At 37.7% G+C, this 18,053-nt stretch overlaps 1 protein-coding gene across 1 annotated transcript in view; it reads left to right on the forward strand.

Annotated features, from left to right (window-relative positions):
* The window catches only part of LOC128246207 (contactin-5-like), a 32,234-nt gene extending 22,357 nt beyond the window's left edge, over positions 1-9,877 (forward strand). The window contains exons 16-27 of the mRNA XM_052964397.1: positions 21-187; positions 452-578; positions 973-1,146; positions 1,411-1,572; positions 1,885-1,979; positions 3,410-3,502; positions 5,483-5,630; positions 5,913-6,034; positions 6,197-6,407; positions 6,836-6,951; positions 7,120-7,300; positions 8,874-9,877. Of these exons, the coding sequence (XP_052820357.1) occupies positions 21-187; positions 452-578; positions 973-1,146; positions 1,411-1,572; positions 1,885-1,979; positions 3,410-3,502; positions 5,483-5,630; positions 5,913-6,034; positions 6,197-6,407; positions 6,836-6,951; positions 7,120-7,300; positions 8,874-9,022 (1,745 nt within the window). The 3' untranslated portion in view covers positions 9,023-9,877. The remainder of the gene's footprint in view (positions 1-20; positions 188-451; positions 579-972; positions 1,147-1,410; positions 1,573-1,884; positions 1,980-3,409; positions 3,503-5,482; positions 5,631-5,912; positions 6,035-6,196; positions 6,408-6,835; positions 6,952-7,119; positions 7,301-8,873) is intronic.
* The last annotated feature ends 8,176 nt before the right edge of the window (positions 9,878-18,053 follow it).

An 18,053-nucleotide genomic window follows, 5' to 3' on the forward strand; every position in this document is an offset into this window, starting at 1 on the left:
GTTCCTGATTTCCATCTTAGACGGTGTGATCATTGACCGTCCGCCGGTCCCAACGGAAGTGACAGTCAACAGGACGGCTTTTCTCTACTGCGCAGCGTCACAAAGCGCTTCCGGTCTTGACGTCACGTACCGATGGTCCATGAACGGCCACCAGATCAACACAAGGACCAATCCGAATATCATTGAGGTGAGAACTGGAATTCGATTTGTTTTATTAAGATTATAGCTGCTTACCTTGGTAGTGCTAGTTAAAACAAAGTGCCGAATTGTAAAAGTAAGCCCAGGGGACTAGTCACCAGGTGAAAACCTTTACCTGATGTGGGGCTATTACACACTTCCTTATCGAGGCTATTACACCGCTCTTTATTGGAACTCCCAATTTGATAAAATCGGCTGACCATTCGTTGGAAGTTTGATAATTCGTTCAAAATGGTATTATTTTCCACTCCAGGGTAAACGAGAAGGTATCACGGGAATCTATATCCGTGAAGCCACATTTAACCTCGAGGGCGAATACGGATGTGAGGCCATTACGCCACTGCAAATCGAGAAGAAGTCAGCTTATCTTACAGTTAAAGGTTAAAAAATTCATTTGTTTTTGTTATTGTTTGGTCAGAACGTGTGCTTGTTTCTAATGAAACTTACAACAGATAGACGTCGACATCATTTTTATCCCTCAAAATTGGAAAGCAGAACGTAAAATGATATAATAAATGTATAAAAAAGAGTATTTACAAAAGTGACAAAATGGATAATTGCTATGTATATGTCTAAATGAAAATGGTAACTTAATAGAACGATTTTATCAGATTTAAGCGGTTTTAAGACGATTTAAATTCATACTTGAACTATCACATAAAGAATTAAACATATATAATGTATAATAGTTGAACTTTTGTATTGCAATGTTGTTACGCATTGTTCATGTTTTTTAAACGAAAATCTTAGGTTTATTTGTTTCGACGTATCCAGGTCCACCAGGAGCACCTGCCGGATGTTACGTCGACGGTGAATCAGTGACGTCATCAACAGCGCGAGTGATTTGGACGGTCTCAGCTGGTTTAGAACACGGGGCGCCCATTAACTCGTACGATATTGAGGCTGACACACTTTATGATCCCGAGAAATGGGTTGTCATAGCAACAGGTAAAGAGCTGTTGAGAGATTAGAAGATGTTTACGTCATAAGATGATACTAACAAGCAACTGGTGTCATCCTTTTATTTGTCTCTGACTGGAACTGAATATGTTTTAAACGTTTTCTTTTCATTTGTCATCGCAATCGTTTCAAATATTATACAGAAGCGTATGCGCTTTTAATGTACCGTAATGCTTTAAATGAAGAAAAATGATTTACCTGTATAATTATATAAATGGAATGCTAGTTTGGCTACTTTCATCTTTCATTCAGACATCCCGGAAAACACCGCGGTAGAGGCGGCGGCTGCTGCCGGCGGTCGGGCAGACCAGCGGACCGCGACGCTTAATGACCTGGTTCCAAACACCAGTTACCGATTCCGGGTCAGGGCGGTCAATGGGTTCGGTCGTGGGGCGCAGGCCAGTAAACCGTCAGGTGGGATAACATAGATCTATAAGACAATTCAATTCATTCATACCTGTAATCAGGTACATAAGTGACATTTATTTAATATATATGCATTCAGTGTTTTTGTCCAATAAAGCTTAAATATATGATCAGGCTTATTTTCGAAGTAAACGAGCTGGTTGTTTCGACTCGACATAATACAATGCAACCTCATGACCATGCGCACTTATCAATTAATAACAACGTACTAAACGCTTGGCTCGGAAACCGGTTTGTTTTGTACAAGTTATAAGCTGAAGCAACCACTGTTATTCCTAATAAACTATGATTTCGCTCCAGTGTATATTCGGACGTGGTCCACTGCTCCATACCGAGCTCCGGACAACGTTGGCGGAGGGGATGGCAAGGTGGGGACACTCAACATGTCCTGGACGGTAGGGTCTAGTGTGTAGTATGAATGTTCTTCGCATTCGGAACTCCTCGGCCATTTTTTCAAAAACAACCTCGGATGTATGCCGGTATATCTGTTGAGAAGTAGTCCGTATTTTTTTGAATAAAAGCATTAATTAAATGTAGTCTTTAAGAGTTGTATTCATTGCTCTCAGTTTAAATTGATTGCCAGTGAAGTGTATTATTGCAAACATAATTACGATTCCCAAGAGTTAAGTCATAAATTTTAACTACTAAATAAGATTACTACGCGATCTATTTGCAGCGGACTTAAACGTACCACTTTTTAAGTATGTAAACCGTCCATATACATCCGAGGTTGTTTTTGAAAAAATGGCCGAGGAGCTCCGAATGTGTTCTTCGGGGCTCTACGCTTATGTATTTAGTGGTAATATGGTAAAACAAAGGACAGAGTTGGAAAAGGGGTGGGTTGGGGTTGAGGGAGTGGACAACTGAACACTTAACATGTCCTGGACGGTAAGGTCTACTGTATGGTAGAACGTTTGTTATGGGTGCTACGAGTATGCACATGTGTATATACTTGTAAGTAGGTCAATGGACATCGTTGCGGGAGGGATGGGAGTTGAAGCGCGGGGAACATTCAAACTGTCCTGGACGGCTTATTGTATTTTCGTGAGGATTTAAATGCGGTTCTGTGTGATATATTGGGTGTTACGGTGATGGTAGTGTTGTAGAACAGACAGCGCTAATGGCGGGAAAGGAGGGGAGGGGAGGGGAGGGGAGGAGAGGGGAGGGGGGATTAACTGGCTTTGCTTGAAAGTTGAGATTTCAACATGTCCTGGGCGGCTAGTGTGTAATTTAATGAAGTCTTATACAAATTGTTTATGGTACAATGAGGTCAAATGTAAACTTAACGGTAAAAAAACAAAACTTTGGAGGAAAGGACGGGAAGGTGGAGAAGGGGAATACTCAACATCTATGATTGGAAGTGGCCTAATTTGTTACCGTGATTGATTCCAGTAGTGTGGTAATAAGACAGACAGCATTGGAGGAGATCTAGGCAAAGTATGTTATGTGGAAACAGTAATGAAAACTTGGCAACGGTCGTTGGCGATGTGTTCATGTGTGTATGGAATATTATACTAAGGACAGTGGGTATATCGGTGTCTTGCCGTGAGATAATGTGAAATAGGCGCTTAAGCATTGTGCACGGCGATACTAGGAAGGCAAGGCAATAACTGGAAGATAAGCATGTTATGGTGTAGTACGTCTAAATTTGGTCGGACAATTCCTTATTTACGGTTATGTTGAAACAAAAACGAAAACATGACATAACGTTTACGACATAGTTTTCATTAAATTTATGTTTATATAGTTGATATTTAAGTGCAAGAGATTGTGAAAAATATAGACTTTATTATAATGAATCTACTATCTAAACTTGACATTTTAGCCGCTTCCAGAATCGGAGCAGTGTGGACCAGGGATCGGTTACAATCTGTACTGGAAACGAAACGCCACCAGAGAACGTTACGTCTGGCAATCGGTACGGTAATATGGTACGGAAGGCAATCGATACGGTAATATGGTACCGAAGCAATCAGTACGGTAATATGGTACGGAATGTGTAAGAAGAAGATCCCTTTGCCAATGCATATGTGAAGTCAGTTTGGCTTAAGATTGCGATTGTGCGATTGACAAATTAAAGATGGCACAGTATAGGTTTACACTTAATAGATATAAAATAATGGTATTGTGACAAGTCTAAATATAAATTTATGCTTAACGTTCAGTTTAGTTGTTCAAACCTACGTCATATTCATAATAATGACGTCATATTTTTGAGTCAGTTTCGCGCTGGTTTGGTTTCACATTTACTCTTTGATTGATATTGGGAATTAGCTCAAGAGCGCTCGCTTAGCATGAGAGAGCTAACCGGAATCGATGCCCGGATTCTCCAGTGTTTTTTATTGTTTATGCTGCCTCTGATAATAATAATAGTAAAAATAATAATAATAATTAATAAATAGGATATAGGATAGGATATTTGTTTATTTCAGTGTAAGATCGTATTTTATTTCACGAGTGTCATAGAAAAACATATTTTCACGAGTGGCGAAGCCACGAGTGAAAATGTAGTTTTTTTATGATCACAATGAAAACCAAATGTCCCTTGTTTCAAAGAAAAATACTGGTAATAAATGGGTATGCGTGCCGGTGGAACAGATTGTTACTATTCAATAAATTTCGTTTGAATTGGTTGATAGTTTAATTACTGATGGAACTTGGTGAATATGTGGATTAAATATGAAGACGTATCACTGAAATTATTGTTATTAGATTTATTGCGATGGAACTTTTTTTGCATGTAGCTTATGTGAAGAAAAGCTTTCATATTATATTGGGTCAAGTTAAAGGTTGCTGTTGGTAAAATAGAAAAACGTTTCCCCTCAAAAACTTTGAATCTAAATAATATGTGGTTATGAAACTTGGTTTAAAGAAGACTCAAATGAACATGATTAAGTGGTCAATTAAGCTGTTACGAAAAAACAACAACAGATTTCTGTTTACTAATCTCGAATTGACGTAACACTTATGAAATTTGAAATATAGCAAGCTCATATAAATATGTGTTTTTGGGTTTAATTTTGAGTGACGCAACAAAGATCACTGTTACTTAAAATTTGGTACTTATCATCATCTTCTGTTAGGAATGAAGCATAATGGCGAAACGATTTATTTAGCGAGATCATGTGGAGACGTATGTTGCGATCATATAAGGAGTTGCAGGGGTGAAGGTCAGGGCCAGGGGCTCGATAGCTTCAGTTGGATATAACGTATTGCAATAAAGCTAAGAATATAGATGTACCTTAGAATTTGTCATTAGTTGGGTCAAGGCCAAGGTCAATGTAAATGAAAATTGGCTCAGTAACGAAGTAAGGAAGATCTTAAGTGGTGAAACTTGGAATAAAGATAGCTCATGTGGATAGGATTCGGGTGGGTATGAATAATGTAAATGTCATATAGTTATAGTTATAGTTATAGGTTTTTATAATGTAATAACCTATTCCTTCGTAAAAATAACGGTTAATTTTAACGACATTTGTTATATAAGCCGACTCAGGGGGCGTTTTCACTCAGAAAAGCAAGTCCTTAATTTTGTTGTAAAACTGTTATTACAAGAGCAATGAAGGTAAACATTGCTGAATCTGTCGCAATTATGCGCACATTGTTTTTGTCAAAATGAGCTATACAGTCGAACCCCATTGACCCGAACTCGTTTGGCTCGAATTCCTTGTTGGCTCGAACTGGATGTTAAGGACCCATTTTTATACTGAAGGTAATAATTCCCGTTTGGCTCGAATTTTCCGAAGCTCGAGATATTTTCGCCGGTTCATGGGAGTTCGAGCCAACGAAATTCGACTGTTTTTAGATATTTGAAACTTTTATGAGTTTATTTTTCTGAACCTGAGTCTTAAACTTAGCCCCAAGACGTGAGTATATACGGATGTGGTCAACATTGCAGGTGAAATTACCCGGTGACGTCAGCATGTACTCTGCGCTTGTGGGTACCGAGAACTACTATCTGCCTTATGACGTCATAGTGGGCGCCTATAATGACCTTGGGAACGGACCCAATTCCTCGGTCGTCACTGTGTACTCCGCCATGGCAAGTATGTACCTGATCATGTAGGAATGTTATTTAACTATTTCCAATCTATTTAAGCCAACCCCGGCTGTCAATTAGTGAAGGGCCCGTTTTTTTGTACGAGGGCTAAGTATCATTATAAATAAATAAATAAGCCCCTGTCTTTCTTAATATCTCCCATGATATCGCAAGTGAGCGGAATAAATATTTAAACCGTGGTCGTCAAATGGGAACCATATCCGACACCAGGATATTCGCCCCATCCCCTCGTAACCATCCATTTATCACCGTCTCTGTCTTTTTTCAGTGCCGGACGTGGTTCCAATGATTTCGGACGTGAGCGGCATCAATATTTCAACCTGTGTCGTCAGTTGGGACCCCATACCCGACACCAGGGAACACATCAAGGGGCGCATTGGAGGGTACACGGTACGCTGGTTCATATATACCTTTTCAAGTCACATGTGCTTATAAGGTCGTACACTTTCACTTCAAAATTCCGTTATTTCTGACCATTGACCGTAACAATGGCTAATATGCGTATCGCGTATCAGTTAAATTGAAATCACATTATTTTCCTTGCATTTCCAGATCCAGTACTACTGGAACGACCAGGGCTGTAATCCAATGACCGGATGTGAAGTAACCAATCTGCGTACACGGAACATCTACGGACAGACGGACAACGTGATGCTCATTGATCTGGAGGCAAACTCTGAGTTGTTCTTCCGGTTGCAGGTCTTCAACTCCGCCGGCCGCGGACCGAAAGGGGAGTGGCGTCGAGGGGAGACGGCCACCAATGGTAAGCAATTGGTTAAAGTTTTGGATTATTGATATCATAGACTTACAACCGAGTCGCACAGATTTGAAAAATCATAAACTCTGAAATCATATTAAATTCGTCGTCTAGAAAGTTTTCGGATTTCCAGACATTGATATGGGCATAATGATTAGTGGATATTGCAAATGATATTTTAAAAAAAACAAACAAATAAAAACACACAAAATGGACAATCAAGAAAGTATCGTCATGTGCACACAGATGTACGTGGAATAGGATTTAATTGATAAAATGCTAATCTTATCCGTTACAGACTGAGGTCATAATCCAAAATAACGTCAGTGTCAATCTTAAGGAAGCGTGACTTTACGCATTTACCTCCACTTTGTAACCCTTTAGTCAGCCTTTCGATAAGAAATGTCCTGTATATCTCGCTCTGTTGCCTCTAGCACCTCTGAACTATCCCCATTTCGTGAGTCTGTCGTCACACGGCACCAACAGCGTCCGAGTGAGCTGGCAAGGAATCATGACCAGCACCAACGAGGAAATTATCACTGGTTATAAGGTATACTTCTCTTAAAGTACGAGCTAAAATATGTTGCAATTGCACGCTGAAACAAACACAGATTAATACACTGAGTTTATCATGCTACAACCCATCGTATTGTTTTTGAATATACCACCAAAGAAGTATGAACTAGTATCTTATATCTTATATTATCTTATCCCTTAGGTGAAATGGTGGGAGGTACAGTCTGATATGAGGCACGCCAATGAGACTTCATCGGACCTTCTGGAGACCTCAGTGATCTTGTACGGCCTTCAACAGCGGACAGTGTACCAGTTGCGCGCACTGGGGATCAGCGCCGGAGGGGACGGACAGATGAGCCCGCCTATTTATTTCACACTCCTTGGTGAGTGACAGCAGTCACGGCTTGACGGCTGTGTGCATAAATGATCCAATCATACGATGATTTATTAACGTTTCCTATTCAACCTTAAAGCTGCACTCTGACAGATTGAACGTTTTGACATTTTTTTAAATTTTGTTTGTCTTGGGACGAGCCAATTGTTGCGAAAATCCATGGATACCAGTTATATAAGACTGCTGACAAAAAATAATCACAGATTTTTTTATATTTAAGTTCAAAAAATGAATTATGCATTTTGCTTCAACAGTTAGTAACGGTTTAAGCCATAACACATTAATTTTCAAACAGAATATGAAAATCTAACATCTGATCTTTTGTCAGCAATCTTTTATCATTGATTTGCAGATATTTACGCAAAGAATTGCTCTTTCCAAGACAAAAAAGTTGTAAAAAACGGTATATGTGTGAGAGTGCAGCATTAAGCCTAGATCAAAGTACTACTTTTGAAAATCTCTCATTACAAAATCCCTCCTTAGAAAATATTGATGTCAAACGGCCCAAAACTTTGCACACGACCAATAGATGACATAGAGGATATTTGTTGAATTCAGTGTAAGATCGTATTTTATTTCACTCGTGGTCACAGAAAAATAATATTTTCACTCGTGGCTACGCCCCGAGAAAACGGGGCCGACAGTGAATAGATAATATACTTCGAAAAACTCTAAACACTGACTTCCGTTGCTTTTACAAATTTACACTTTACACTTTACGTCCATCTTTGTTAATTTAAATCTGTTGAAATTGTTTTTGAATGTACAAATATATTGGTTTGTAGGAAGAAATGATCTATCAACTCTATTACTAGCACATGTGGCCTAGTAAATATTCAACCGATACCCACCAAGCGGGTTAATTTAACAGTATATTCCATGAAATAGCTCATACATAAATTGTTAAGGTTTTTTTCTTTTTTAATAGTTATAATCAATCACAAAAAATGTTTGTTTTATTAAAACTATTGCATAATTTGATTTTGACAATTCTATATGATTCGGTCAATGTGTATATTACTGCACTACAGACGACAACAAACATGTACTTATTACATACATGTATTTTTTTCAAAGTCAAGGAAAGCAAATCTTGTAAAAGATGAAAAAAATAGTCCCGAGTTGTCTGTACAGAGTGGAATGATCAAATGTTAGCTGGAGTGAAATGATCAAGATCACCATTCATCATTCACCAATATTTTTCAGTCTTTCACCGATATGCATGAAATAAATAGTTTCCTTTTATCTTAACAAATCTATTCATATATTCAAATACATTCCATACAGTTAACCGTTTAACCGATTGACGTTAAGTGCATTGTTGACCAATGTTATGAAGATAGTTTCTTTCTGTTACTTCCAAATAATACAAGATCATTCCTTTACAAAGTAATTCTGCAAATATTTAAATGATTGACGCGATTCTTACCATGATAAATGCCAATGAATGCAAGTTTTGAGGCAACAACAAACTTAAACCTCCTTAAATCATTTATTTTTATTTTTAGGTACTTCTAACGTACATATTAAAATTCAAATACATATCATTTAATCTATTTCAGGCGGTCTGTTGCGAATCGACCCCACAACAACACAGATCTGTTACGAAGACGTGTCATGTGATTCCCCGTGCCAATTTTACCACGTGTCTCATTTATTAACTGTTTTGATTTTAAGTATTTCCACCAAATGCACGGTTAACATTTTATAACATGTATTGTGCTCGTCTGTTTTAAAAGAAAAACGAAGTCGGGAAGCCTTATTGTCATCGTCTGCAAGCAAAAACGGTTCATGATATTTAAATGCAATTTGACAATCTTTCATTCGGAACTCCTCGGCCATTTTTCATCGAAAACAACATCGGATGCATGCCGGTTCATCAGTTGAAGTAGTTCGTCAATTTTTAAATAGTAGTATTATATTTTTAGCGTATTTCTTATGTCTAAGTTTTAAATGATTGCCTGTGAAGTGTATTATTGCATGAATAATTAAGATTCCCAAGAGTAACGTCATTTGGTTTAACTGCTTAACCGAAATTACTTGCAGCGTAGTTTAATGTTAAGATTCCTGACATTGTAAACCGTCCAAATACATCCGAGGTTGACCTCAATGGAAAAGGACGAAGTGATCCGAAGGATTACTCTTATTGCCTGAGACCATATGCACTTACGGAGAAGGCCCGTAACTCTTGTGTTGAGTTTCGCCTCTTATTGCTTGAAAGAAACACAACACAAGATAACACTCTCGCGTTAAATCGTGCCAACAAGAGTGATTTATATAATGTTGTAATAACTTGTTCCACAATCGTTGTAAAATAAATATGTCTAAACTAAAACACCCATAATTTAACTTATTTTGACATAAGATGCGAGTCTGATTCTGGAACAGATTATTTATAACAGATTCAGCACTTTTAACCATATTTGCTCCATGTTATAACACATTTAAAACAAAATTAAAAATTTGCTTTTCTGAGCCTAAATCATGATCTCAATAGACATGCTCTAGTAAATAAGGGAGTACGGTGTTTCGTGTCCCATTTATTCATTGTACACTATCATTGTTTGATGCAATTCATTTTTATACATTACTCTTCAAATAGCGGCCTCTTGTTTTACAATAGTTGCTGTACACCGAGGTACTTTAAAAACGCAACACCTACAGTACTTGTGAATTCATTACAGGAATTTACTGGAATGCTCATTTTTTCACTCGCTGGTGAAAAACACGACTGTCCTCAACGACGCATGCGCAGACTCCTGAAAAACTTTACGTCGCACGTGTGTGTTACAAGCTACTATTGGTTTAAATTTTGGTTATTTCCGACGACAAAACCAGTTATCTTTTCAAGTTTTATTTCCATAAGTGTAACAGAGGAAAGAAAGGTCATCAAAGTCATTGTCTTTTTGCATGGTTTGAAGTGGCGCAAACGGTAGGTGAATTCTAGGAGGGGGAGATTTGATAAGGGGGAAACTGAAGTAGAGCGGCGGAAGGGGTAAATGAAAGGGTGGGGGGAAGGGGATCGGCAGCAGGGGGCGGGAAAGATCACTGTGAAAGGCGTCGGTGGCTTTTCAGCTTTTCTGAAAGGAGGAAAGGCATGTTAAAAAATGAGGATGTTACGGTAATCTATGATGAAAATAAATGAATAGAAACAACTGCTGATATATCAATGTGATAAAAAGTCCCTCGAATATCTTAGATGTTTTACATGATATATCACATTGTAAGAGATGACTCTGGATACCAATGATAATGATGATCATTATGACAGTTCTACTTTGGTAATAGCGAAAGTGAATATTGTTGAATAAAGTGAAAATAATGAGAAGTTTTCTTGTTGATGTCGTATTTTAGAGGAAGCAACATCAATGGTCAAATGCAACAATACCCGTTATTATTAAATTCATCATGAATCTCTGTGAGAAGTTTAAAACGCATCTTCTCTGTCTGACTCCAATAATCAGCTGAAGACCTTTCGCTCACGCACGTTCCTAAAAATAATGAAGGTATAACAGAATTATCGTGGATTTACATCAATGTCACCAGTGCAAAACCAATATCACTGGCTGTAAGGATTTCATCAAACACATCTTTTGCTGAAACCATTTCCTGAAAATTGAAATTAAATTAAAACAGCGCGACTTTTTCAAGTCTTGTAGATTTCATATTTGTGACTTACAAATGATTCATTTGAACACACTAAATAAGCAACACTGTTTTAAATAAAATTAACAATATTAATATTATAAAAATATAATATTGATAATGGGTGTTGTATTAGTTGAAGACCAGTACGAGTGTCAAAATGTGATTTTTAGATATTGATATAAAAAGAAAACACGCATTTGGAAAAAGAGATTCTAATTAACAGTTTTACTCACGTGAAGACACACTTTTGGTGCGGACATACATTCTCTCGTCTGAAACGTTCTGCCGTTTTAATACAAAGGCTTTTATTTTCCCAAGAAAACCCATTTTTGTTGTGTTGACCAGGCAAGCTTAACAACTATGTACAACGTCGTTATTATTTGACGTCACATGCGTCATGTTACGTCAAGCTCATTACGTCAATTAAGAGCACGTCACTTTGCGTTACCATATACCCTGTCCGTACAAAAACTCGGGAACAGCTTTACTTACTACCATACAAGTTAAAATGCTTGGTTTCCCTTGGCAAGTACATGACCCCTATTATTTTTGGGGTAAGTAAGTCAAAGTACGAGTTTTGCAATATTGTCGCATAAAAAGACGAGATCTGGTTGACCTAGTACCATGAAATTCCTTTAGTAGGTTAGCCTTCATTAGTACATGCATCCAATGAAACAGTAGATCAAAGGTCTTAGGTCACCACACCCTTCTGTGATTTTTTTTTAAAATTGCAAACTCGAGAACGGCTTGAAACTAAAGGAACATAAAACACAACTAGCAGGTTGCATTTAGCCGGTATAGTCGCAGCACTTAAAGTTTACTGTCATTTTAATACTTGCAAGACCTCAGTCGCTATCCTGGATTACCCAACATTATCAGATAGTTATATATATATAATGTAACCTTCCTAAAACCATCAAATAAGTACCACAAAAGCATGTCAGTTAGACAATAACATGACGGCTAGACAGATGCCAGTTAGACACAATAACATGCCGGTTAGACACATGTCAGTTAGACACAATAACATGCCGGTTAACATGCCGGTTAGACACATGGTAAGACAAGGTAAGATGTCAGTAAGACACAATGACATGCCGGTTAGACACAGTAACATTTATATAAGACACACACGCCGGTTAGACACAATAACATGCCAAATAGACACAATTGCATGTCAGTAAGACACAAAAGCATTCAGAATAGACACAATAACATGTCGGTTAGACACAACAACATGCCGAATAGACACACTAACATGTCTGTAAGACACAATAACATGCCGGTTAGACACAATAACATTTATATAAGACACACACGCCGGTTGGACACAATAACATGCCAAATAGACACAATAACATTTATATAAGACACACACGCCGGTTAGACACAATAACATGCCAAATAGACACAATTGCATGTCAGTAAGACACAACAGCATTCCGAATAGACACAATAACATGTCGGTCAGACACAACAACATGACGAATAGACACACTAACATGTCTGTAAGACACAATAACATGCCGGTTAGACACAACAACATGCCAACGACACACTAACATGTCTGTAAGACACAATAACATGCCGGTTAGACACAATAACATGCCGAATAGACACAAAAGCATGTCGGTTAGACACAATAACATGCCGAATAGACACAATAACATGTCGGTTAGACACAATAACATGCCGAATAGACACAATAACATGTCGGTTAGACACAACAACATGCCGAATAGACACACTAACATGTCTGTAAGACACAATAACATGCCGGTTAGACACAATAACATGCCGAATAGACACAAAAGCATGTCGGTTAGACACAACAACATGCCGAATAGACACAATAACATGTCGGTTAGACACAATAACATGCCGAATAGACACAATAACATGCCGAATAGACACAAAAGCATGTCGGTTAGACACAACAACATGCCGAATAGACACACTAACATGTCTGTAAGACACAATAACATGTCGGTTAGACATAACAACATGCCGAATAGACACACTAACATGTCTGTAAGACACAATAACATGTCGGTTAGACACAATAACATGCCGAATAGACACAATAACATGTCGGTTAGACACAACAACATGCCGAATAGACAGACTAACATGTCTGTAAGACACAATAGCATGTCGGTTAGACACAACAACATGCCGAATAGACACAATACATGCCGGTTAGACATAATAACATGCCAAATAGACACAATTGCATGTCAGTTAGACGCAATAGCATTCCGAATAGACACAATAACATGTCTGTAAGACACAATAACATGTCGGTTAGACACAACAACATGCCGAATAGACACAATACATGCCGGTTAGACACAATAACATGCCAAATAGACACAATTGCATGTCAGACGCAATAGCATTTCGAATAGACACAATAACATTTCTGTAAGACACAATAACATGCCGGTTAGACACAATAACATGCCGAATAGACAAAACATGTCGGTTAGACACAATAACATGCCGAATAGACACAATTGCATATCAGTTAGACACAATAGCATTCCGAACACACATGTTAGACCCAATTACATGCCGGATAGACACAATAGCATGTCAGTTAGACACAATAACATGTTAGTTAGACACAAAAACATTCCGAATAGACACAGTAACATGTCAGTTCGATACAATCACATGCCGGATAGACACACTAGCATGTCAGTAAAGCACAATAAAATGTCAGTTAGACATAATCACATGTCAGTAAGAAACAATCACATGCCAGTTAGACACAATCACATGCCAGTTAGACACAATAACATGCCAGTTAGACACAATAACATGTTAGTTAGACACATTAACATGCCAGTAAGACATAATCACATGTCAGTTAGAAACAATCACATGCCAGTTAGACACAATAACATGCCAGTTAGACACAATAAAATGTCAGTTTGAGAAAAAAAACGTGCCGGATAGACACAATAACATGCCGGTTAGACACATGTCAGTTAGACACAATAACATGCCGGTTAACATGCCGGTTAGACACATGGTAAGACAAGGTAAGATGTCAGTAAGACACAATGACATGCCGGTTAGACACAGTAACATTTATATAAGACACACACGCCGGTTAGACACAATACCATGCCAAATAGACACAATTGCATGTCAGTAAGACACAAAAGCATTCAGAATAGACACAATAACATGTCGGTTAGACACAACAACATGCCGAATAGACACACTAACATGTCTGTAAGACACAATAACATGCCGGTTAGACACAATAACATTTATATAAGACACACACGCCGGTTGGACACAATAACATGCCAAATAGACACAATAACATTTATATAAGACACACACGCCGGTTAGACACAATAACATGCCAAATAGACACAATTGCATGTCAGTAAGACACAACAGCATTCCGAATAGACACAATAACATGTCGGTCAGACACAACAACATGACGAATAGACACACTAACATGTCTGTAAGACACAATAACATGCCGGTTAGACACAACAACATGCCAACGACACACTAACATGTCTGTAAGACACAATAACATGCCGGTTAGACACAATAACATGCCGAATAGACACAAAAGCATGTCGGTTAGACACAATAACATGCCGAATAGACACAATAACATGTCGGTTAGACACAATAACATGCCGAATAGACACAATAACATGTCGGTTAGACACAACAACATGCCGAATAGACACACTAACATGTCTGTAAGACACAATAACATGCCGGTTAGACACAATAACATGCCGAATAGACACTAAAGCATGTCGGTTAGACACAATAACATGCCGAATAGACACAATAACATGTCGGTTAGACACAACAACATGCCGGATAGACACACTAACATGTCTGTAAGACACAATAACATGCCGGTTAGACACAATAACATGCCGAATAGACACAAAAGCATGTCGGTTAGACACAACAACATGCCGAATAGACACACTAACATGTCTGTAAGACACAATAACATGTCGGTTAGACATAACAACATGCCGAATAGACACACTAACATGTCTGTAAGACACAATAACATGTCGGTTAGACACAATAACATGCCGAATAGACACAATAACATGTCGGTTAGACACAACAACATGCCGAATAGACACACTAACATGTCTGTAAGACACAATAGCATGTCGGTTAGACACAACAACATGCCGAATAGACACAATACATGCCGGTTAGACATAATAACATGCCAAATAGACACAATTGCATGTCAGTTAGACGCAATAGCATTCCGAATAGACACAATAACATGTCTGTAAGACACAATAACATGTCGGTTAGACACAACAACATACCGAATAGACACAATACATGCCGGTTAGACACAATAACATGCCAAATAGACACAATTGCATGTCAGACGCAATAGCATTTCGAATAGACACAATAACATTTCTGTAAGACACAATAACATGCCGGTTAGACACAATAACATGCCGAATAGACAAAACATGTCGGTTAGACACAATAACATGCCGAATAGACACAATTGCATATCAGTTAGACACAATAGCATTCCGAACACACATGTTAGACCCAATTACATGCCGGATAGACACAATAGCATGTCAGTTAGACACAATAACATGTTAGTTAGACACAAAAACATTCCGAATAGACACAGTAACATGTCAGCACGATACAATCACATGCCGGATAGACACACTAGCATGTCAGTAAAGCACAATAAAATGTCAGTTAGACATAATCACATGTCAGTAAGAAACAATCACATGCCAGTTAGACACAATCACATGCCAGTTAGACACAATAACATGCCAGTTAGACACAATAACATGTTAGTTAGACACATTAACATGCCAGTAAGACATAATCACATGTCAGTTAGAAACAATCACATGCCAGTTAGACACAATAACATGCCAGTTAGACACAATCAAATGTCAGTTTGAGAAAAAAAACGTGCCGGATAGACACAATAATGTGCCGGATAGACATAATTACATGCCGGATAGACACAACATGTAAGTTAGACATAACAATATGTCAATTAGGCATACTATTTGTTTAAAGATCAGCCTACTAAAATAATATTCGTTAAAATGCTATTTCTTACTATTACTTAGAAATCAACCTAGTGTTTCTCCAGGTAATCTAACCGTCTTCGAATACTACCTCATTGGCTTATTTGTCAACGCAAAATGTAACGCAGGGAGTGTGTATGGGATGAGTGGCAGTAGGCGGACCTCTAAACACCTGTGAAAAATTAAAATCTTGAAGATCAAGACAAGTACTCAATGATTGTCTACATGCAAATTAATTGGCTGAAAATGCAGGTTGTATTCTAAGAGAAGTTATTTTTTATTGCGCTAATACCCTAAACATTCTACTTTAATAACATAGGTTATGAAAGAGGTAGTTTTATGGTAAAATTTACGGCAGGAAGCCTACTGTTTTCGGAATAGTTTTTACTTTGGTTATGATAGTTCGCGTAGAGTATTGTTTCCGCAACAAGTGGGCAAAACAAGCATAACAGTGTACGGTCCGGGAGCATGCCCCCTCGGAAATTTTGAAAACCATGGTGCAATCTGGTGCATTCTCGGCTTTCTGATGTGCACAATTTAGTTTTAGTATCATGTAGTCAAGTACGCATACTGCAACTTTGGCTGATTTTATTTGGTCAGAATCATGTGCATTCAGCTGTGTACTCGCGTATAGGCAGCTACACGCCTGCAAGTCATTCTATTGCTTCATTAAACCACCTTTAAAGAAATCCCCTGAATTATCTATATCGCAATTTTAATAACTTAAATCATTATTAATATTATCGTTGTTTTCCGTATATCTTTTCAAATACTTTTTTTAAACGGGCGCCAAATGTGTCCACTCTCTATGAAAGTCAATGCAAGTATACATTTGACCAAAAACTAGCCGTTTTCCTGGCCGGTTTAAAAACAGAGCGGCCTACTTTCGACCAAGAAATGGCCAGTTTCCGACCCCCTTTCGACCTGATACTTAGCCGGGGACCAAGAAACAAGTAATAACGCTGTAGCAGAAACAGTGGCAGCCATATTGGATTTCATTATATGAAAAACAACGTAGACCAAAATATAATAGTAGAATTCTATAATTCAAAGAAGCATTTCGACACTAATCGAATTAACTAGATTAAGAGACATGACAATTTCTCTTCTGAATGAAGGAAAGTTCACCAAAAATTACGTTAAACCACGGATGAAAATGGCTAACAAATGTTTTGGTTTCAACATGGCAAGAGAGTAGTATAGATGGTCCTCCGTAGTCAAATTTGCATAATGACATCATCAATTATAAATAGCCCACCGTAGTCAAATTTACATCAATAAAGTAGGGGTCGCGCAAGTCCACCTTTTTTGAGCGGATGACAAGTTAATCATGTGAGTTTGATTTAATGGCAGCAATGAATGAAGAATCACAAAGCTTGTACTTCACGGGGACTGATTTAATGTATCAATGAATTAGTAGCAGGGGTCGCGCAAGTCCAGCTTTTTTATTAACAATAATGTTAATCATGTGAGTTTGATTGACTAGCAGCAATGGATGAAGAATCACAAAGCGTGTACGGGGGACGGTTCGTCTTTATTAAACACTTTAAATGTCAATGATCCCTTAAAAACCTGCGCATGAATTCAGCAATTATGTTAAAAGCTCCTTTATATAAAGTCATGACCCTTCGCGCCTATCATTGTAGTGAGATCAGTCATTAACACACAAAGAAGTCAACTTCAGAGGTAACTACATTTATTGTACATACCAATTTGAAAATAAATGAACAAAATGTTAAACCTTGTACACAATTTTCTACATTTATTGTACATACCAATTTGAAAATAAATGAACAAAATGTTAAACCTTGTACACAATTTTCAATAATCATTTTCTCAAGGAAATTCACTAAAATGTATGTTATAAATATGAGTATAATATGTACTTGATAGTTTTAATAAAAAACATTGATAAGAGTAATGTAACAATGAATTCATAAGTAATAATGTTGGTTAAATGTTTGAAGCAATAAAACGTTATCTAGGCGACCATTTACAAAA

This window comes from Mya arenaria, chromosome 9 (genome assembly GCF_026914265.1).
Source record: "Mya arenaria isolate MELC-2E11 chromosome 9, ASM2691426v1".
In the NCBI taxonomy this organism is placed as follows: domain Eukaryota; kingdom Metazoa; phylum Mollusca; class Bivalvia; order Myida; family Myidae; genus Mya; species Mya arenaria.